Genomic DNA, 24,069 nt, shown 5'->3' with positions numbered 1-24,069 from the left:
GAACTGAAGCCGCACCCACAGCTGTAGTTGTATGATAAAGGGGGAGGGGTTAGGGGAGGGGCTGATAGTGTGATGTCACTATATTACCGTTTGACTGTCAAGGGTTCAGCCTCCAGGAAGAAACCCTAAATACAAAGTGAATACACTGTCTAATGAAGTGCTGTCACCTCATAGACACATGGAAAACTGGAAAAATACAAAGAATTGCGGCACTCCCTCTTTAAATATATTGATATCCTGGTTAACTACCCTAGACTGTATAAGTAATATACAGTACCAATAAAAAAAAACTGAAATTACTATTTAAATAGCATGTTACATGCTGCAGAATTGAATCTGTATACTTTAGTGAACAGTCCTCGATCAATATAAAGAACCAATGACTGTATTATAATGACATGCAATTACTCATAATGTCTGTGGAGTGGACCGACATCTCTCCATTTTGTCTTAAACCTTTTTTTGTAAATAAACACTTAACGTTACTTTCTATTGGCCTCTTCATTTATACGCTAGAAATGGCACCGTAACAATTAACAATGCATTATATTATACATAATATCAATGTAGCCACGCCTAGCCTGAGCTAACGTGTTAGGTTTCTGGTCTAGAGGGGCGGGTCGCGGTCTGAGATTTGCGCACGCCCTGATTGGATCTCATCGATCTGTCCGTCACCCCCGGCCCCTCCTCTCCCCCTAGTGCAGCGCTACGTCACATCATTTGGAGCGACGCCCACCCGGAAGGGTTGACTCCCCACTTTTAGACCAGAGCGGCCAATGCGTTCCTCCAGGCTTTCAATTTTTGCACCAACAAAAATGAAAGCCTTGGTACCGAGGCTAGGCCACGCCTAACAGTGTCCGTTTTGGCAGCAAATTTCCATTTCAGTTTTTAGTCATAGTCTCTTGAATAGTTTTAATTTAGTTTTAGTCACCTGGAATGTTTTAGTGTTAGTCTAGTTTAGTCGACTAAATATCATAGGATTTTAGTCGACTAATCTACAGTTGATTTAGTCGACTAAAATGTATTTTGGCGGGCCTTGATGCCGTCGTGTTTTTACACTTGCTGAAAATAGCCGATCTACAAGCTCACAACGCGTCGCGGCGTGACGCGCTGTGAGCTTGTAGATCAGCTATTTTCTGCATGCAACAATGTGTAAAATGACTTATTTGTCGACGAAATTGTCAGTATATTTAGTTTCAGTCACCGTAGACTAATTTTCATTTAGTTTCCATTTCGTTTTTGTCAGTGAAAAAAGGTAGTCGACGGGCATTTCTTCGTCTTAGCTTAGTTTCGTTCAGTCGACGAAAACAACCCGACGGGGCGACGACGACGCCTAAATATGACAACGTGCCAAATGTGACACACCACGCATGCATTCATTGGTCTGTCTGTCTGTGCGTTATTATCATGTAACACACAGAGAGCGAGCTGGCTGAGAGCGACGTCGGCTACCTATCGGGGCGTGTCCTCGGCTACCTGAGCGAGCTCCCGTCCCCCGTCATCCCCGCCGCCGTCTACCCAGAGCTGCGGGCCGCCGTCACGCTGCAGCAGCAGCTACAGCAGCAGGCCACAGGTGGGTGTGAAGCACGTTAAACCCTTAAATATATATATATAACCGGAGTATATATTAATAGAGACGGCACCGGATTTCTCCTCCCATCCACTTATATATATATGTACATTTATTGAAAAAGGATATCCCCTTGAGATGCATCATCTCGTTTTCGAGGGGGTCCAGCAACATACATCAAATACAGAGCAATACAATAGACAGAAACGTTACAACAAGTACATTCATGCATACATTACAAAACAAAAAACATAAAAGCTCTCCCAAGCTGGCCGCTCCCACCCCACCTAATCACCCAGAAAATAAGGGGCTTAATGCATCATGGTATAATGGACATAGTTCATAAAAAAAAAGAAAAAAAAGACAAAATCAGAAACAAACTGTTGCATATACTGTGTGGCATGTGCACATGCAGAAAAATGCTTTAGCGTCATTTTAGATAGATACTCAGAGTGATAAGATAACAAAGTGTGATTAGATAGATATATAGATATACAATTACAAACGTGCACATGCATAGATCACAATTTTACAGTATATTTGCAGGTTAAAGTGTAAAAAACTAAAAACTAAAACTAAAAACAAACTGAGGCATATCAGAAGCAAGAGCAGGGTATTTGAAGATAAGTGAGGATGGAGACTTTAAAGATATTGACAGAGTTGATTGATCTGAGAGAGCTGGGGAGATTGTTCCAGTCATTTGGAGCTTTGTATTTGAAAGCACGTCGGCCGATTACTTTCCTGATGTTAGTGGGGACAGTGAGGTAGGCATTTTGTAGGGTTCGATCATACATGCAAGATATGGGGGAGCCATAACTTTGGTTGCTTTGAATGCCAGCTCCTAATCCAGACAACAGTCTTGTCAAAACTTGACTATTGTAACTCCCTCCTTACTGGCCTTCCGGCATGTGCACTTAAGCCTCTCCAACTGATCCAAAATGCCGCAGCTCGCTTGGTCTTCAACCAGCCAAAATTCTGACACGCCTCTCCATTGGCTCCCGGTCGCTGCCCGCACAGAATACAAAACTCTGATGCTGGCATTCAAAGCAACCAAAGGCATGGCTCCCCCATATCTTGCAAGTATGATCGAACCCTACAAACCCTCCCGCACACTCACACCAGCCAACGCAGGGAAGCTAGAAGTACCTTCACTAAAAATGCCGGGACAACGCTCCACACGTCCCAAACTCTTCTCCCTTCTGGCTCCAAAACTATGGAATGCACTTCCCATTACAATCAGAACTGCAGCCTCACTCCCAATCTTCCGTCGTAGTCTGAAAACCCACCTTTTTAGACTCCATCATGGCCCGTAGCACTTGCCCTAGCCCCTTAGCCCCTTTGCTTCTGTCTATGACACAGGTGTTTACAGTTGTTGCACAGAAATGAAGTAATTTTACATGAAAAGTAATGCTACTTTCGCAATGTAGTTAAATAAAAATGTTGAAAAAAAGCTTGGGGGGTGGGGGGGGAAGATAAATCATTAAAGAAATAATGTTTCGGTCATTTGTCTGGAAAATAATTGTGTTGAAAATCGTATCGTGAACCTCATATCGTGATACGTATCGTATCGTGAGTTGAGTGCATCGTTACATGCCTATTTGTTGCCATGAACTGCCTGACGATGAAGACGACGACGTTTTTGTTTTGCCGCGGGGGGGGGGGGGGGGGGGGGCTGAATGTGGCCCCCTTCATAGCTTCAGTGCGTCCAATCTTGAGTAAAAGGTTTGCATGACGAGGGGCCCCAGAAATGAGCTCAGCCCATGAAGCTGGCTGCTTTCTGCTGACTGGAGCTATAGAGAGGGTTGACCGTCCGTCTGGAGCCAAGTGTGGAGAGAGAGAGAGAGAGAGAGAGAGAGAGAGAGAGAGAGAGGCGATGAGCTCATCGAGGCATGTCAACAATCCTGCTTGCAGCTGATTCTCCTGAGCACAGTCCAAGGCCATTATCCACTTATACTTGACCTGTTGACCTGTTTCACCCCCCCCCCGGGTAGCGGGGTACATCGAGGATATATATCGTCAGAACATGTACACACACGTCCTCGACTGATACTGGGTGACTTAATTGAACCCTATTTTTGGGTGGAGAGCGCCCATGGGACGCCGGTCAACAGATTATAGGGTTTAACCCATTTTCTGAAAGATTATATATTCAAAGTTTTGTGCCGCATTTTCACGATTTTTCAAAGAGAACAGACCTGCAAGCTCGTAGATCTGCTTAGTTAAAACACCGAAAGGGGTTCCCGTTCCAGAATGGGTTAACCCATTTTAGACCTGAGGACGATTCTACTGAATGTCTTCTAAATCATGATAGTTTTCTGGAGAAAAAAAACCCTATGTTTTATATATTATTGGAATACCCGAACCGAACCGAACCGAACCGAACCGAACCGAACCGAACCGAACCGAACCGAACCGAACCGAACCGAACCGAACCGAACCGAACCGAACCGAACCGAACCGAACCGAACCGAACCAAACCAAACCAAACCAAACCAAACCAAACCAAACCAAACCAAACCAAACCAAACCAAACCAACCAAACCAAACCAAACAAACCAAACCAAACCTAAACCAAACCAAACAAACCAAACCAAACCAAACCAAACCAAACCAAACCAAACCAAAAACAAAAACAAAAACAAAACAGTAAGATATGATCCCCCCCCCCATGTGACAGATGCGCCTTGGCGAGCAGCGGCGGCGGCAGCAGCGGCGGTGGTGGTGGTGGGGGTGCAGGTCGAGAGGTGAGCCAGGTCCTGGAGAGGTCGTGCGGCGTGGTGCCCCTGCAGCACCACCTCACCCTGCAGGTACCTCCTGACCCACCTGGCAAGGTGGCCCGGGCCTCGCAGCAGCAGGACACCGGCCTGGACGCGCACACGCTGGGCCGCATCTTCGGACCGCTGCTGATCAGGACGGAGTCGGACCCGGCGTCCTCCAGTACCGGGTGAGTTTACTGTACTATATAACCCATTCTGACCTGAGATCAGATTCATACGAGGTTTCCCACTGGACACACACTGGTCTGATTGACCCATTCTGACCAAGGAGATCAGATTCTAAAAATGTCAGTCGTTCTTCGATTTAAAAAAAAATAGCAGACCTACAAGCTCGTAGCGCGCCACTCGGTGGCGCGCTACGAGCTTGTAGATCTGCTATTTTTCAATAGCTAAAGCATAGCATAATGCTAACACCAAAATGGGTTCCCGTACAGAATGGGTTAACCCATTCTGACCTGAGATCAGATTCATACGAGGTTTCCCACTGGTCTGATTAAGCAACTAGTCGACTATTCTTACTAGTCGACTAGTACATCCACTAGTCGACCTTGTAGTTGACTAGTTTTTTTCCCCCCCGATTTTGTAGGCCTCAAGATCAGGTAGATTATAGTTATAGTCACCAATGTACACAGTTTTTAAATGTACACATTCATTTCCACAATTACAACTAGTCGACTAGTCGACTAGTAAACTAGGCAACTAGTGAAAATGACTAGAAGTGACTGCCCTATGACCTGTACGTGCCCGTCGCAGTGGGCCACCTACTTGGGAACGATGCAACTTGGGAACCTACAATTACAATTTACAATTTAGGCATTAGCAGACGCTCTTGATCCAGAGCGACTTACATTAAGCAAAAACAAAAGCATGGCATACATCACATATAAAAAAGTAGTTATCATGAATCATGTATGAACTAAGAACGTAACAGTGGAGTATCTATGTAAACTATACACATACTATACTATATTATACATTATACAATAATGATATACGTTGTCATAGCACCCGTTTTAACTGTCAGCCGGTGTGCCACATGAGATCTGTGTGTGTGCCTGTGCCTGTGTGGAAAGTGTGTGTCGAATGTGAAGTCGGTGGGTCTAACTGTTCTAGAGTATACGTACCGCACCGCACCGTACACACACACACACACACACACGCACACACACACACACACACACACACACACACGCACGCAGACAGACAGAGACATGGCGCATTTATAGTAGGATAGGTGCAGTGTCATCGTCAGGGTGTTCTCCTGAAGCCTCTTTGGATTGGACTGATTTGCTGATTGATTGATTGATTGATTGGCAGGTCGTCATTGGAGGAGGACTTCCCTGCCCAGGTGGTGGAGAGGTTGCTGATAGAGAGGACAGCAGAGTATGACGTCTCCCCCCCAGGTATAAACCCGATTGTTTTTACTATGAAAACCCTGCATCCGTCACGCGTCCGTCACGCCTCGTGACACGCTCCATACATGGCCAATGCAGAATTCATTCCATATGTTTGATCTGAGCATATTTGTTTTTGAGTGGTGCAACCACTCCAAGGAACAGCAGTGTCCGTGTTCACCTACCTATGTACCTATGTGGCCATGAGCACCAGTATATGACTATGAGTACCAGTAGGGGCGCTGTTGTGCCAGAAACAGAGAGAGAGAGAGAGAGAGAGAGAGAGAGAGAGAGAGAGAGACAGAGAGACAGAGAGAGATAGTATTAGTGCTGCACTTTTGCCTGCTAATGAGAGAGAGAGAGAGAGAGAGACAGAGAGAGAGAGAGACAGAGAGAGAGAGAGAGAGAGAGAGAGAGAGATAGTATTAGTGCTGCACTTTTGCCTGCTAATGAGAGAGAGAGAGAGAGAGAGAGAGAGAGAGAGAGAGATAGTATTAGTGTTGCACTTTGCCTGCTAATGAGAGAGAGAGAGAGAGAGAGAGAGAGAGAGAGAGAGAGAGACAGAGAGAGAGAGAGAGAGAGACAGAGAGACAGAGAGAGAGAGAGAGAGAGAGAGAGAGAGAGAGAGAGAGAGAGAGAGAGAGAGAGACAGAGAGAGAGAGAGACAGAGAGAGAGAGACAGAGAGAGAGAGACAGAGAGAGAGAGAGACAGAGAGAGAGAGAGGGAGGGTGAGGAGAGAGAGAGAGAGAGAGAGAGGAGAGAGACAGAGAGAGAGAGAGAGAGAGAGCAGAGAGACAGAAGGGAGAAGAGAGAGAGAGACAGAGAGAGAGAGAGAGAGAGAGAGAGACAGAGAGAGACAGAGAGAGAGAGACCAGAGAGAGAGAGACAGACAGAGGAGAGAGACAGAGAGAGAGAGACAGAGAGAGAGACAGAGAGAGAGAGAGAGAGACAGAGAGAGACAGAGAGAGAGAGACAGAGAGAGAGAGACAGACAGAGAGAGAGACAGACAGAGAGAGACAGAGAGAGAGAGACAGAGAGAGAGACAGAGAGAGAGAGAGAGGAGAGGAGAGGGGGGGGGGGATTGCACCACTCAGTTCACACAGGTGTTTTATGCCACAGTACATCAAATATAAAGCAATACTGTATATCTAGGGCTGTCGCGGTTATAACATTTTACTTCACAATTAATTGTTGCTCAAAATAATTATTATTGCCGTATTATGAATACAAATTACAGTACATTTATGTTTGGCTTTTAGGCTGCTTAAACAAACGGTGCACAAGTCAGATATAACAAATATCTGAAAGATAATTGCGACGAGGCGATTATGAAATAGTTGTGACTCAGAAAGTGCAAACACTTACAGTCTATTCTTAAACATTTAGAGATCAGTTCAGCGCTCGTGGTTTTAATGCGCAGCGCTGCTGGAGAGACACGAGCAAAGCAAGGCAGGTCTCTGGAGAGTTGGAATTGAACCAGGGACATTGTGGTGGTGTGGTGGTTGGCTGGCGCACTAACCCGTTGAGTCACCCCGGGGCGCCTAGCCAGTGATGGATATAACATGACCTTTCACCCATTTAGATCCTGAGGACGATTCTACAAATGCCTTCTAAATTTAAACAGTTTCATCTGAAAAACAACATGTTTCTGTGTCAGTTGTTCTCAAATATTTTCATGGGAGCACATATTTCTCGTTTGTTTGTGAATGCACACGTCAATTAAGTATATTTGTGTGTGTGTGTGTGTGTGTGTGTGTGTGTGTGTGTGTGTGTGTGTGTGTGTGTGTGTGTGTGTGTGTGTGTGTGTGTGCGTGCGTGCGTGCGTGCGTGAACACGTAAATTCAGCCCTCCCAGCCAAGCCATTGAAGTCTAAAGCCACGCCAACAACCATGACAGACATATGCAGCCTGTTGAATGAAGCCGAGTGGTACTGGGGAGAGATCTCAAGGTAAAACACGCCCACACACACACACACACACACACACACACACACAGCCCTCTCCCCACACATTTTGTGTGATATGTTTTTTTTTTTTTTCAACCAGCAATGTCCGTGCGTATCTATGTATCAGTGGTCATGAGCATGAGTATGTGACTTATTAGTACCAGTAGGGGGCGCCAGAAACAGAGAGGGATAGTGATGTGCCTGCTGCCTGCTAATGAGAGAGAGAGAGAGAGAGAGAGAGGTGGGGGGGGGGGGGGATTGCACCACTCAGTTCACACGGGTGTGATTTTCTTTAATAGTGTTAAGAGTGTGTGTGTGTCTTGTTTTTTTTTTCAGAGAGGAGGTGAACGAGAAGCTCCGAGACACGCCTGACGGGACGTTTCTGGTCCGCGACGCCTCCAGTAAACTGGAGGGCGAGTACACCCTCACACTCAGGTGATTTGGGACCGCCCACATTTTAGGTTTTGGGTTTTAGTCGTATAGTCCCTTGAATGGTTTTCATTTTTTTGTTTCAGTCACATTTTAGTCACCATGGGAATGTTTTTAGTGTTTTAGTCTGGTTTTTATATGCCGACTAAAATGTTACGATTTTAGTAGACTACATCTACCGGTTGGTTTAGTCGACTAAAATGTGTTTTGGCGGGCATTCGATGCCGTCGTAACGGCTGATTTTACACTTGCTGAAAATTGCCGATCCACAAGCTCACGACGCGTCGCAGCGCAACGTGTCGTGAGCTTGTGGACCGGCTATTTTCAGCATGCAACCAAGTGTAACATGACTTATACTGGATCTCCACTAGTCCCTACTCCCTTCCTAACATTTTAGTCTATTTTTTATTTGATGACGAAATTGTCAGTACATTTAGTCTTAGTTTTAGTCATCATAGCTTAGTTTTCATTTAGTTTCCGTTTAGTTTTCCTAAAAAAAAAATTTCGTCTTAGTTTCAGTCGACGAAATCAACACTGCAAGTGATGCGGACTATACTGATTGATTAAAAAAAAAAAAAAGATTTACCGTGACATCCTTAGCAGTACATGACTCAAGTGACACCACGTGTGCTCCTGATCAAGTTGCATTGTAAAACAACAGGCTCCTACTTCCTTCCTTCTTCTCTTTTGCATCTATTTTACTGTTATTCCAGTTATTATATAAATTACAAACCGATTTGGCCATTTCTTTTCCTCCATGTTTCCATTCCTCGCTCATTTTGAGACTTCAGTGTTTTGTACTATACAATTGTATGTATAAAGTACAGAACAAAGAATGTTTGAGTCTGAGCAATTATGTTTTAGTTTATTTTATGCCAGTGTTAATTTTTAGTTGGCTAAGACTAGATACCGTCATTTCCGGACTATAAAGCGCACCTGAATATAAGCCGCACCAGCAAAATGTAGGGGAAAAAACAAATGTGTACATATACAAGCCGCAAAGTATTGCGCCACTCGGTGGCGCGATATGAGCTTGTAGATCTGCTATATTTCAATAGGTAAAGCACGACGTGATGCTAACACCAAAATGGGTTCCCGCCCAGAATGGGTTAAATAGCCTAGGCAGGCCTAAAGTTCAATGGATTGTTCAAAGACTGAGCTTAAATCATAATTTGCTACTAAAAGTAACACTAAGACTAAGTTACTAGAATTACTAAAATGACTAGGTTAGGTTTCTGGTTTAGGTTTAGTTTATTCTAAGTGGGGGAACAAAGAACCTTTTTTGCATGGTGGGGAACATAGAACCTGGGGAACATAGGTACGCTCCCCTCTCATCCTCTCTCTCGCCTCGCCTTCCTTCCGTCCGTTCCGTCCGTCCCCCCCCTTGCAGGAAAGGAGGCAACAACAAACTGATAAAGATCTACCACCGGGAGGGGAAGTACGGCTTCTCGGAGCCCCTCACGTTCGTGTCCGTGGTGGAGCTCATCAACCACTACCGCCACGAGTCCCTGGCCCAGTACAACGCCAAGCTGGACACCAAGCTCTTCTACCCCATCTCCAAGTACCAACAGGTGGGCGACGCGTGCACACCTAGGCCTGACTCACACCTTCACAACAGATTGACATATAGCTGACGCGTGAGACTTATCTACTGACGCAAGCTCGCAATGCATTTCCAATGGGAGTCACATGGTTTGACACAACATTATTTTTGTTGTATGGGGGGGGGGGGGGGGGGGGGGGGGGGGCAGTCGAAACACAGCCTGAAAGCCGTGCAACAAAAATGTCGTGTCAAACCATGTGACTTCCATTGGAAATGCATTGACACTTACCCTTTGTTTACATCTAGCATGCCTCAACGTTGTATGCTAGATCGAAAGGTGTGAGTGAAGCCCTATAGGCCTAGCCTGGTTAATAAACCAGACTAATATCGCACGGATCCGCGGGATATTAGTCTGGGGAGGCTCAGCTTGGATTTCATTTCCAGGGAAACATTTTCTCTTTGACGCAATTGGTCAGAGCTACTGTCAGTCAAAGGTCTCAAGCATTGAACGTCACTGTACCAAAGCCCGCCCATATTGCATACCGTGTCCCTATTGGGCGCACACGTTTTCGTGTGTAGAAAATGGGCGTACAATTGAGCCTCTCCAGACCGAAATCCGCCGGTAGGCAATTTTTTTTGCCAACGGCTGATTCGGTCTAGTTTATTAACCAGGCTACTATAGGCCTCACACGCAAGACACCCTTGTGTTTCCTGTGTTTTCTGTGTGTCATGGCCGCCTCAATGCATTTCCAATGGGAGTCACATGGTTTCATGACAACATGGCTGTTGCATGGCTGTCTTCTGCCCCCCACCCCATGCAACACGGTTGTGTCTTCAAACCATGTGACTCCCATTGGAAATGCATTGAGACACGGCCATGACACACAGAAGACACAAGGGTGTCTTGCGTGTGTCTTAGGTGTGAGTGAGGCCATAGACATCAAAGGAGGCTTCAGGCCCCTGCCCCCTTTTACCCGTCTGTAAAACAACTGCCCTCTCCAGACCAACGAATGCAGCATTCACTACGCAATTGCCACTCCTTTCCGCCATATATAACGGAAGGCAGGAGCTATTCCTGAGGTCTCCTGGACGTGGAACGCACCATTTTTACGCTGAACAAATTTGTTTTAGAAATCCATGCCATATATATACCGTAATTTCCGGACTATAAGCCGCACCTTTTTACCCATGATTTGAACCCTGCGGCTTATACAACGGTGCGGCTTATCTATGGATTTTTACAGCTAACGCAGAGCCATCTAAGGCTCTGAGCTAACGAAACGGCCACTAGGGGGCCACCTGTGGCTTATAGTCCGGTGCGGCTTGTATACGTACATATTTGGGATTTTCCCTAAATTTGGCTGGTGCGGCTTATATTCAGGTGCGCCTTATATTCCGGAAATTACGGTATACGCCGCATCTCCAGTAGATAAAGAGTGCTGGGGTCGTGCCACCGAAAATAGCTGATCTACAAGCCCTCAACGCGTCTCTAACACTCTCTAGCACGTCCCTGCTCGAAACCCAAATCTTAGTCTGGCGAGCAGTCTGTGCTGATGAAGTCAACGCAAAGTATATAATCGCCATGCTTTGTTAGCTTCAGTGCCCTGACCCTGACGAGGGCAGTTGGTCTGCCGAAACCTTAGTTTATTATCCCATGTAGAACTGAGAACAGATTCTACTAATGTCTTCGGTTTTCTGAAAAAACTCATGTTTCTATGTCATGTTCATGTCAAGGCGCCCCAAAGATATACAGTATATAATTGACCCCCCATCTGAAAATATGTTGTTCCAGGGACCCCTCCCAGAAGCAAAGATTCAAGTTAAAAAACCGTTCGCTCTGAAAGAATATATACATTCAAAGATTTGCGCCACATCTTCACGATTCTCCAAAAAATAGCAGACCTACAAGCTCGAAGCACGGCACTCGCTATGCGAGCTTGTAGATCTGCTATTTTTCAATAGCTAAAGTATAACATAATGCTTTAAAAAACACCAAAAGGGGTTATCCTCCTCCCGCCCCAGAATGGGTTTATTTCCTTTTAGAAGGTTATTCTACCGTGTGGATACGATGATGATTCACTACACAGATGGGTGTCTCCAGTGTAAACTGATGTGTGTTGCTTGTCTTCATGAACCAGTTGGTGAAGGAGACCAGCATCGAGGAGGTGGGAGAACAGCTGAAGGTCTACCACGAACAGTGGCAGGAGAAGAGTCGCGAGTATGACGCCCTGTACGAGGAATATACACGCACATCACAGGTAAACCCAATGTCTCTCTCTCACTCTCTCTCTCTCTCTCTCTCTCATGCACACACACACACACACACACACACACACACACACACACACACACACACACACACACACACACACACACACACACACATTATTCATTCAGGAACTATAGGTAGAAGGAAGAAAAGAAGAAATGTCTTCATTTTCTATATCAATGGTGCTCAAACTATTTCATGTCAAGGAGCACCCCAAAGATTATACAAATGTATTTGGCCGCCGACCCCCATTTGAAAATATGAGCAACCCAGAACCAAAGATCTGAGTTAAAGAATATATATATTCAAACATTTGTGCCACGCGTTTTCACGATAATTTTTTTTTTGCAGATCTACAAGCTCGTAGCGCGGCACCGAGTGCCGCGCTACGAGCTTGTAGATCTGATATTTTTCAATAGCTAAAAGTATAACATAACGCTTAAAAGTGCTTAAAAGCTGAGTTGACGCGGATGCGTTCCAGGTCTCAATGGATTACGACACTATTAAATCTCAATCACATGAATGAATTCCACTGATCTCTCTCTCTCTCTGTACCTTTACCTTCAAGGAGCTGCAGATGAAACGGACCGCCATCGAGGCCTTCAACGAGACCATCAAGATCTTCGAGGAGCAGTGCGAGACCCAGGAACGCTACAGCCGAGAGAGTCTGGAGAGGTTCCAGCGAGAGGGGAACGAGAAAGAGATCCAGAAGTAAGTGAGACGGAGCTCTCGTGCAGGGCGTTGTGCCAAAGTGCAGTCGCCTGCATGCAGACTTTTTGACAGCGGTTGATGACTGTCGATCAGTTGTCGACCGCGCACACGTATAACTCGTATGTGTCATCGGCTTTCAGGTCACAGTGCGTTTTAACTGAACCCCCCGCCAGTGGGGGGGGGGGGGGGGAGGTTTGTCATATTACAATGACAAACTGCTATGTGTGGTCTCATGCCCGGATGTTGTTGTGTCGGTCGGTAGTGGAAAAAAGGCGACCGTGATTGTCAGCCCGCCTGCTACAGCCCCGTTGAAAACCCTTGTATTCACCAGGAACGGCCCCCCTCAATGTCGTTTCTGAGATACAGAGCTGTGAATGGTGGGCTTATAGACTGGAAGTGGATGCGCGTGCATGTTCAAAATGGCCGCGGCCAGTGTTCCACTATGTGTTGATGCGGGTAGCAACATCAGATAGCATTACGATCGGATCAAAAAATTGATTAAACAATTACAAACCCGAGAATCTCGGGTTTGGCGGACTAGGCCTATTATAGGGTACTAATTTAAACCTTCGTGTTCCTCGTTTCCGGCGGACTCCGTGTTAAAAAGGACTAGAAAGGCCCGAAAATATGAATTATTTGTATCTTTTCCTGGCGACGTTGCTCCGGCCCACGTTTCGACCATCGCCTGTTCGCCCTGCCATCGCTGGTATAGTCGCCGGGGTCCCCATAGACAAATAATACACCTCCGGGGAAAGTTCGTCTTGCTGTCGCCCCGCTGTTAAAACGTACTGTAAGTGTTGGAGCTGATATGACATCTGTTGATGACTTTGAGACTGTCAATTTTGCAATCTGCAAAGATTACGATGAGTTTTAACCCATTTCGACCTGAGGGCGATTCTGAAGTCTTGAAAGTCTTGAAGTCCTGAAAGTTTTCAACAAAAACACCCCCTATGTTTCTGTGTCAGTGGTGTTCAACAATTTTATGTAAAGGGACCCCCAGATTTATCTGTATTTGACCCTCCCATCTGAAAATATGTAGTTCCAGGGACCTCCCAGAAGCAAACATTTGAGTTAAAAATGTTCGCTCTGAAAGAATATACATTCATGTACATGCACCACCATTTTCACGCAAGCTCGTAGCTTACTTGCTTGCCACAAGCTCGTAGCGTGGCACCGAGTGCCGCGCTACGAGCTTGTAGGTCTGCTATTTTTCAATAGCTAAAGCATAACATAATGCTTAAAACACCAAAAGGGGTTCCCGCGCCAAAATGGGTTTTAAGAAAGCTCAGACTAAACAAAAACAAAACACTGATAGAAAAAAAAACATTTACTATTTCCCTGCTGCATTGTCCCGGGGAAGAAAAAAGACTCACTGGGGGAATTTTTCTCTCGAAATAAATCAGGATCCAGAGCAACTCGGAACGGCTCAAGTCTCGAGTGACGGAGATCCACGACAGCAAGCGTAAGCTGGAGCTGGACCTGCGGCAGCAGGTCAGCGACAACCGGGAGATCGACAAGAGGATGAACAGCCTCAAGCCCGACCTCATGCAGCTCCGCAAGATCAGGGACCAGTACCTGATGTAAGTACAGTATAGCCTGTGTAACCTTATTCTGTCCTGAGATCAGATTCTAGAAATGTCTTCTAACATCCTGACAGTTTTCTGAAAAAGCTCTTGTTTCTGTGTCAGTGGTTCTTCGATTTTTCTAAAAATAGCAGACCTACAAGCTCGTAGCTATGAGCTTGTAGATCTGCTATTTTTCAATAGCTAAAGCATAGCATAATGCTAACACCAAAAGGGGTTCCCGCCCCAAAATGGGCTAAGCTCCGTTCTCAGACACTTTTTTCGCAGCTAATTTAGATTTTTAGTAGTCTCTCTTGAATAGTTTTCATTTCGGTTTTTTTAGTCACATTTTAGTCACCCGGAAGGTTTTAGTGTTGGGTCTAGTTTTAGTCGACTAAATATCAAGCGATTTTTGTCGACTAAATCTAGAGTTGATTTTAACTAAATGTATTTTGGGCGGGTCTTGATGCTGTCGTAATGACAGTTTTTCATCACTTGCTGAAAATAGACGGTCTATTTTCAGCATGCAAACCAATCTGGATCTCTTGTCCACTATAGTCCCTTTTTTTACATTTTAGTCTAGTTTTTTATTTGTTGACGAAATTGTCATTATATTTTATTTAGTCTCAGTTTTAGGCATCATAGCTTAGTTTCCATTTAGTTTTCTGCAGTGAAAACAGGTAGTCGACGAGCGTTGCTGGTCATAGTATTTGTCGAGGAAATCAACACTTGATACATAGAGTGAAGGCAGTGATGTCTACTCTAACCAGTGGTGTGGCCTTCCCTTCACGTTGTTTCATAGAGTGAAGGCAGTGATGTCTACTCTAACCAGTGGTGTGGCCTTCCCTTCACGTTGTTACATAGAGTAAAGGCAGTGATGTCTACTCTAACCAGTGGTGTGGCCTTCCCTTCACGTTGTTACATAGAGTGAAGGCAGTGATGTCTACTCTAACCAGTGGTGTGGCCTTCCCTTCACGTTGTTACATAGAGTAAAGGCAGTGATGTCTACTCTAACCAGTGGTGTGGCCTTCCCTTCACGTTGTTACATAGAGTGAAGGCAGTGATGTCTACTCTAACCAGTGGTGTGGCCTTCCCTTCACGTTGTTACATAGAGTAAAGGCAGTGATGTCTACTCTAACCAGTGGTGTGGCCTTCCCTTCACGTTGTTACATAGAGTAAAGGCAGTGATGTCTACTCTAACCAGTGGTGTGGCCTTCCCTTCACGTTGTTACATAGAGTGAAGGCAGTGATGTCTACTCTAACCAGTGGTGTGGCCTTCCCTTCACGTTGTTACATAGAGTGAAGGCAGTGATGTCTACTCTAACCAGTGGTGTGGCCTTCCCTTCACGTTGTTACATAGAGTGAAGGCAGTGATGTCTACTCTAACCAGTGGTGTGGCCTTCCCTTCACGTTGTTACATAGAGTAAAGGCAGTGATGTCTACTCTAACCAGTGGTGTGGCCTTCCCTTCACGTTGTTACATAGAGTGAAGGCAGTGATGTCTACTCTAACCAGTGGTGTTGGGCTTCCCTTCACGTTGTTACATAGAGTGAAGGCAGTGATGTCTACTCTAACCAGTGGTGTGGCCTTCCCTTCACGTTGTTACATAGAGTGAAGGCAGTGATGTCTACTCTAACCAGTGGTGTGGCCTTCCCTTCACGTTGTTACATAGAGTGAAGGCAGTGATGTCTACTCTAACCAGTGGTGTGGCCTTCCCTTCACGTTGTTACATAGAGTGAAGGCAGTGATGTCTACTCTAACCAGTGGTGTGGCCTTCCCTTCACGTTGTTACATAGAGTGAAGGCAGTGATGTCTACTCTAACCAGTGGTGTGGCCTTCCCTTCACGTTGTTACATAGAGTGAAGGCAGTGATGTCTACTCTAACCAGTGGTGTGGCCTTCCCTTCACGTTGTTACATAGAGTGAAGGCAGTGATGTCTACTCTAACCAGTGGTGTGGCCTTCCCTTCACGTTGTTACATAGATTGAAGGCAGTGATGTCTACTCTAACCAGTGGTGTGGCCTTCCCTTCACGTTGCAGATGGTTGACTCAAAAGGGGACACGGCAGAAGAAGATCAACGAATGGCTGGACATCAAGAACGACGCTGACGAGTAAGTGTATATGACATTAACACTTCCAAGTCATAAGGGGGCTGTAGCCTATACCGTTGCTGGATGGTTTGACCTGAGATCAGATTCTAAAAATGTCTTCTACATCCTGACAGTTTTCTGAAAAAGCCATGTTTCTGTGTCAGTCGTTCTTCGATTTAAAAAAAATAGCAGACCTACAAGCTCGTATGAGCTTGTAGATCTGCTATTTTTCAATAGCTAAAGCATAACATAATGCTAACACCAAAAGGGGTTCCATTTTAGGCCATTTTAGGCCCGACGTCGAAAAAAAGAAAAATAAGTCTTCTGAAAGAATATATATTCAAAGATTTGTGCCGCATTTTCACGATTTTTCAAAAATAGCAGACCTACAAGCTACGAGCTGTATTTTTCAATAGCTGAATTATAACATAATCATACTATAATTCACCGAATGTCTGAGTGTGTGTCCGTGTGTGTGTCCGTGTGTGTGTCTGTCAGAAACAGTGCCGTAACTCCTTACTGCCTGCACCAATCACTCCCACTTTTCACACAGGCATTGACCATATGCATATGGAGGGCCCTTTTTTCGATTTGACACATTAATGATTATTAATTTATTTATTAGTCAATTACAAACGCACCCGGGTGCAGTATCCTTCACGGCCACAAGGGGGGGGCAAATATCTCACAATGGGTAAGGACTAGTGTTTAAAACACCAAAAGGGGATCCCGCCCAAAATGGGTTAACGCATTAGACCTGAGGCCGATTCTAAAAAAGACAGTTTTCTAAAAAACCTATGTTTCTATATCAGTCGTTTCTCAAACGTTTTCACGTCAAGGACCCCCAAAAACATTATGTAATGGGCCGCGGACGCCCATCTGAAAATATGTTGTTCCAGGGACCCCCCTCAGAAGCAAAGATTTGAGTTAAAAAAAAACGTTCGCTCTGAAAGAATATATATTCAAATATTTGCACCATATTTTCACGAATTGTTCAAAAATAGTAATCTACAAGCTTGTAGCGCGTAGCACTATGAGCTTGTAGATCTGCTATTTTTCAATGGCTATAACATAATGCTTAAAACACCAAAAGCGGTTCCCGTCCTGAATGGGTTAAATAGGTTTGATTTGTATTTATTTGTATTTTATATATGTGTGTGGCAAATCGAGTGGCACATTAAGGTCACATTCTCACCTAATACTTCGGTAGACTCAATGCGAATGGGCGGAGAATTTGGGATTCTTGCATATTTAATTTGCTGCGGTTTGCCTTCACACTGTCATCCGCAGCAATTGGAAACGCAGCAGGGGGGACCTTTATCAATGTGTTCCATTCATAAACTAGCCTACACAGTGAAATCTATGGTGATAAAATTATACTCATAACGTGCATGTGTCGTGCCGTCTGGGACTGGACCCCCCTCTCTCTCACTCTCTCACTATACGCATGCAGCCACGCACTGTTCTTTTGGGCATGGAGGCCCAGCGCTGAGCACACTGATATAACAGACAGCAGCGCAAAATGTTTACAAGTTTATCGAGATGAAAGTCCCTACTCCCCAGTCCCCACACAGTGACAGCACATGTTTACGGCACGCACCGACAGACAGACAGACAGAATATTCTGTAGGCTATAATAACACTGCAGTGTTTTTATGTGTTTTCTTAAGCAATTGATTAATGTACTCGTCCTCGTTTCGATAGGGCTTCAGTCTCCTCATTCGACCACGTCTATCCAAGGTAACGGGACATCTTTGCGCTGCGTAAAATATGCCGTCTCCAACTGTGTTCAGCTCCTCACCCGCCACATTGTTTGCTTCATTTCCTTTATTTACTGCATATTGCATTCACACCTGCACCGAATCGTAATCAAGTGCGAATGGAAGCGAAGCGAAACCCCCGTTTTTGCTCTGAGTAAAATGCGGTTCTTTGATACGCATTAGGATTCGAATGAGCCTTCACACCTGCCAAACGAAGTGCACTTTCTGAAAATGCGCAGCAGAATTCGTTTTAATCCCAGCAAAGCTCTCTGGTGTGAATGTGACCTGAGTTGCAAATCGAGTGGCAAAGTGGGTTTAATGTAATTTAATGCAATCAGATAGGACTTCTGTTTGGATGTACAGGCTGTCATGGCCAGAAAGTCGGCTTTTTTTGCCACTACGTAGGTATTTCCACTTAACTTGATGATGATGTGCATACCCTCTATTTTAACCCCAGGCAGGGATGCACTGGAAAATACTCGCAAGTCAGTTTGCATAGGCCATAGGTGATAAATCTAAGCGCACTGAGGAACTCACAAACACATTGTCCAATTCTTTGTTTTCTAGTGCAATTTACAGAGCGAGTAGTTTAATTTAAAGAGAGAGCTGCTGTTGTTGCATCAGTTGCTACCACGCTTAACCTGCAACGTGCATCGAGGATGCTCGAAATGACTTTCGAAAACCAGTGCAAACCCTGTAACCTTTGTCTCTAACTAATCATTTGTCATTTTAACAACCGAGAGAAACAGAAATGCCACTTGTAATTGAAGTACTCGGCGGCAGGCTTCCGGCGTCTGTCTTCAAACGGCCTCCTCATTGCCGCAAGGCAAGGGTGGAAATGTCAAGAAGGTGGCAAAACAAGTTTCCTTATCTCGTCTTTATCTCAGGAATCTTAAAATAAATGAACGTTCCTTTTGTCTCCTTTGTGTCTCCAGCTCCTACTCGCTGGTGGAGGAGGACGAGGGCTCGCCCCACCATGACGAGTGCACCTGGTACGTAGGCGACATCAAACGCACCCAAGCCGAGGAGATGCTGAGAGGGAAGTCCGACGGAACCTTCCTCATCCGAGAGAGCCAGTCACAGAAGGGCTCCTTTGCCTGCTCTGTAGTGTGAGTTTTTTTTTTTTGCAGTCATGTTTGCAGTTTTCATTTACTTTAACCTATTTAGACCTGAGACCAGATTCTAAAGAAAATGTCTTCCAAATGTTGTTGTTGCTATGTTGTTATGTTACTCTTTGTCACACTCTTTCGTCCAATTCCTCAATAAGTTAACCACGTAAACCGTACAGTTCATAGTCCGGAGTCCCCAGTGGTCTATACTTGTCCTTTCCTTTTTTTTTAGTGGTGCAACTACTCCAAGGAACAGCATTGTCCGTGTCCGCCTATGTATGTGACGTTAATGAGCACGATTATGACTATTAGTACCAGTAGGGGCGCTGTTGTGCCAGAAAAAGAGAGATAGATAGTGCTGTTACCTGCTAATGAGAGAGAGAGAGAGAGAGGAGGGGGGGGGGGGGTTAGAGGGGAGTTGCACCACTCAGTTCACACGGTGTGATTTTTACCTCTAGATCAAATATTTTGGCAAAATGGCAGAACTGCGTTGTGTCGTGACGTAATTTCTGCTAACCTTTGCCTGTTACTTGCCAAGAAATGAACGAAATTTCGTTCCACTGGATTCCAGACTACTCTTGGAGTAAGGAATGCTAAAATAAATACTATACTACTATACAATAGAGCACCGAAGTCTGACGTCACTTTCAGTAGAGGGCGCCAGTACACTGGTTCATGTATTTTTTTATTTGCATTGAAATCCCCATGGCTGTGCGTCGTTAATGATGTCACAGTTTCTGGAGAAAATTTAATTAATTTGGCCGCAAATGCCTTGAAACTACATATGAAAGCAATGTCGCTGCTAATATACGTCACACCCAGCTGTCAACACATTGCGTTCCTGAGATTCCTCGTTGACGTAAGCTCAGCTGGCGGTGACTCGACTCGTACTAACCACGAAACATTAAATATCAAAAAATAATAATTAACATGTCAGTTTATGTTGTGCGACGGGCAGCTGCAGCCACCCGGAAATGTCTCTGGGTTGTTTGACTCGTTTCTAGCGCTTATTGAATTTGACGACTAAAACTATGACAAAAAATGTTTGTCGACTACCTTTTTGACAATTTCGTCAACAAACTAGGAAGGGACTATAGTTGACAAGAGATCCAGTATAAGTAAAAGGCACAAGTCATTTCAATGCATCGCAGCACGGCGCATTGTGAGCTTGTAGATCTGCTGGTTTCAGCAAGTGTAAAATCAGCCATTATGACGGCATCAAGGCCGCGCCAAAACACGTTTTAGTCGACTAAATCAACTGTACATTTAGTCGACTAAAATCTTAGGATATTTAGTCGACTAAAACCAGACTACATACACACTAAAACATTCCAGGTGACTAAGATGTGACTAAAACTAAATGAAAGCCATTCAGAAGACTATGATTAAAGCTAAGAAATCTAAATGTGCCGTCAAAATCAACACCAGCTGTGAACACAGCACAAGTTAAAGGGTCCATGATGAAACTGAACAACCCCCTGGGTTTTTCTCTCCCACCATAGTGTCGAGGGCGACGCCAAGCACTGCGTCATCTACAAGACGGCCACGGGCTACGGCTTCGCCGAGCCCTACAACCTCTACTCGTCCCTCCGAGACCTGGTGCTCCACTACAAGAACGTCTCCTTGGTCCAACACAACGACCAGCTGAATGTAAACCTAGCCTACCCGGTTCTGGCCCGCTCGCCGCCACCCAATCAAAACCAGCACCCCAGATGAGCTACCCCCCACCACCACCACCCCACCTTCCAACATCCCTTCAACCCCAGCCAGGGGTGTGCGAAGAAAATGTCTTTTTTTTTTCTTTTCTTTTTTTTGGTTCATTCACATTGAAAAAACAAAAACAAAAGAAGAAAAACAATAACCCCATCAGAGGTGTGGCTTCCAAAAGTACCTTTCGCCTGAAAGGTACCTTTCAAAAACCTACAAGGAAGAGACGGACAGAGCCTCACTGTATATGAACAGTGGTTATATAGCGACCTGTTGAACGTGGCTGCTAGTTTTTGGAGGACCCACCAGCCATGTGCCATAATAACGTAATAGTGACGTTTGGGGGCGGTGCTTGACGACGGTGCTTTTCTTTTTTCTCCCCCCCCCCTTACTCTTGTCCTTGTCTCCTCTCTCCAGCTATAACGGCATGGCATCATCAGGACAACATAAAGCACACAAATTACCCAACAACGACTAAAGCACTCTACGGTTCACGGTTGCGCGGCCACGCCTTTTTAGCCAGCAAGCCTGTAACTGGTGTCAGTTAACAGTATGAGAAATCTGTGAGAGAAGATGTCATTGATTATATGTACCAACAACAACAACAAAACAGCCTACACTAAAATGTTGTTAAACAAGGTCACTAAAAAGCACACCGAAAACAATTTAAGCCCTAGACCATTGTTGAAAAAAATATATATATATATATTATTACACAGAAATGGAGATAGATGAAGGTGAAGGGGGAACAGGCTGTCGGGACGAGGGAGAATGCCAAACAAAGTCATCCCCCCCCCCCCCTGCTTTGGCCTTGCCTGCTGACTTGCTGTAAGACAAAGGCCCCTGAAAGCTGTCATCCCCATGCAGACCTACCTGCCTGCTAAAGTCTCCTCAGACAAAGGCCCCTGAAAGCTGTCATCCCCCCCCATGCAGACCTACCTGCCTGCTAAAGTCTCCTCAGACAAAGGCCCCTGAAAGCTGTCATCCCCCCCCATGCAGACCTGCCTGCCTGCTAAAGTCTCCTCAGACAAAGGCCCCTGAAAGCTGTCATCCCCCCCCCATGCAGACCTGCCTGCCTGCTAAAGTCTCCTCAGACAAAGGCCCTGATCTAGCTGTCAACTCCCAAAGGAAAAGGACTGGCTCTTTTGGCAATATAAGCGGTGCTGCTCACGTCGCTTTTAAACACCAACCCGATGGCGACACTGAGAAACTTTTTTGGACCAGCGAGGGAAGTAGTCCACTGGAGCTTGGAGGAACTTGTGTTGTTTTGGGGGAGGGGAGGGGAGGGGAGGGGTGTGGAGGGGAGGGGAGGGGAGGGGAGGGGAGGGGAGGGGAGGGGAGGGGAGAGAATGCTGCGGTTGTGGGGGGGTTAATTGTGTTAGCAGAGGGTTTCTAAAACTGTTAGATTCGATTTAAAAGCTTGCTTAAGTGCCATAGTAATAAGCCTTGACTGACCACGAGCCTGTGTCACAAGAATGAGTGAAGCGCCTACACGGGAGGAACGGATGGAGAGAGAGAGAGAGAGAGAGAGAGAGAGAGAGAGAGAGGGAGAGAGAGAGAGAGGGGATAGACGGACGGAAGGAAGGAAGGTAGGGGCTTTTCTGGAGAAAGAAAAACAAAACGAAAAAAAAAAACTGCTTATATATTTTTTATTGAATAGATCAAGCTGCTGTGATTGGTTTCTCTCCCCTCTTCCCTTTCACTCCCTGGCCTCTCTTGTGAGTGAGTTTGATGATATAAAAAGGTACAGCATCATAGATTTACACGGTACACGCTTTGGTGTTTTGTGAGTGTATACTGTACTGTATAATCACGATAATACACTAAAGAAGACATTTGGTACATTGATGAATGCAGTTGACTATAGGATCCGGGTTGAAATCATGGATCATCGAGAGAGACTGCACCAAGCGTGTTTCTTTTTTGTTTGTTTTGTTTGTTGTTTAAAACTTATACTTGCTTCTTCTTCTTCTTCTTCCTCTTAAATACTGTAGCCGCCTGTAGCCACTGACTTCAGGTATAACTGTTAGTGCTGTTCTAAATGTGTTTATTTCTATATATGCTAATGACACTTAAAAAAAAAAAGAGCATCTGTCTACGTGATTCTGATATCTTCAGTACTGTATGTGCTTTGTTGTCGCTAGCTAGGAAGACTGTTTTACTGGTACAACATTCTTTGCAGATGTTTTTTTTGTTTTGTTTTTACTCTCGGTACTTCTTGGCCACAAAAAAAACCACACTGCTCTTGACTTCTGTTTTTTTTTTTCTTTTTCGTACGCGTGCGAGAGGCCTGATTCACAGTGCTGGAGAATATTGTACAAAGTGAGATTTCTTTTAATTTTAGGTGTAACGTAAGCGCAGGTAAACCCGGAGTCGAGCACAGTATGTGACACTGATGCATTTTGATGGCTGTAATTTCTTATTTTTCCAACATTTTATGCTTATGCTCTCAGATTCTGCTCGGACGCACACAAGTATCCAGCTAATGTGAGCCAAATGAAGGATGTCTATTCAATGTAGCGAGAGAAGAAAAAATAACCTGTCCTTTTGCGATTGTTTTTAGAACGGCCACACTTCTTGATTGAGAGATTATCTGCTCCGCAGTATGCATGAACTCCGTCTTTTTGTTTGGGATTTTCGTTTCGTTGTTGTCACTTATTGGCACGTACACTGTGCTCAATACCCGCGCGCTCTATTATTTTCTGTCAGTGCATATGCGTTGTGTGTCGTGTGTTCACGATTAAACACAAGACAGTAGCATGTGAACGAGACGAGGCTTTTAAGATACAGACTAGTCTCGTGTTGACTCTCGCAATTTCTGTGGAATAGTTGTCTGGCTATACACGAGACTAGATACAGACACACTTCCGAGAGCAACTCCTCCCCCCCCCCCCCCCCCCCCCGCCATCATGTTCTGTGTTGTAAAGCAGTGACTTCCTGCTGTTAACTTCCTTTATGCCTGACTTATATCGCGTCACACGTCGTGTTTTACGCGCGCCGTGCGCAAGGTAAAGTCTATGCTATTAGGCTTTACATTATGGCTGGAGGCAACGCTTCCTTAACCATCTCTTTTGTTCTCTCTCTTATTTCAAAGCACAGTCCTTTCGCATTGGAAATGGAACTATCGAGTTAATGGCTTTGTGGTCGATGAAAAGGTCACAGCCACAACAGGCATCACGTAATGACATTTTAGTCAATTTAAT

At 45.1% G+C, this 24,069-nt stretch overlaps 2 protein-coding genes across 2 annotated transcripts in view; both read left to right on the top strand.

The window, feature by feature from the left end:
- The window catches only part of ifi30a (IFI30 lysosomal thiol reductase a), a 93,669-nt gene that overhangs the window by 49,758 nt on the left and 19,842 nt on the right, over positions 1-24,069 (top strand). The gene's annotated exons all lie outside the window — the stretch shown is intronic.
- On the top strand, positions 5,670-22,114 carry LOC310870140 (phosphatidylinositol 3-kinase regulatory subunit beta-like). The gene is made up of 10 exons (XM_083781214.1): positions 5,670-5,750; positions 7,588-7,690; positions 8,024-8,122; positions 9,507-9,687; positions 11,798-11,917; positions 12,497-12,639; positions 14,043-14,219; positions 16,240-16,311; positions 18,986-19,159; positions 20,662-22,114. Exons 2-10 carry the CDS (start codon positions 7,632-7,634, stop codon positions 20,873-20,875), a joined length of 1,239 nt encoding a protein of 412 aa, XP_083637340.1. The 5' UTR covers positions 5,670-5,750; positions 7,588-7,631; the 3' UTR covers positions 20,876-22,114.

Source organism: Protomyctophum parallelum, assembly GCF_964188405.1.
Source record: "Protomyctophum parallelum genome assembly, chromosome: 14".
Classification (NCBI taxonomy): Eukaryota; Metazoa; Chordata; class Actinopteri; order Myctophiformes; family Myctophidae; genus Protomyctophum; species Protomyctophum parallelum.
This window is presented reverse-complemented; position numbering and strand designations above follow the sequence as displayed.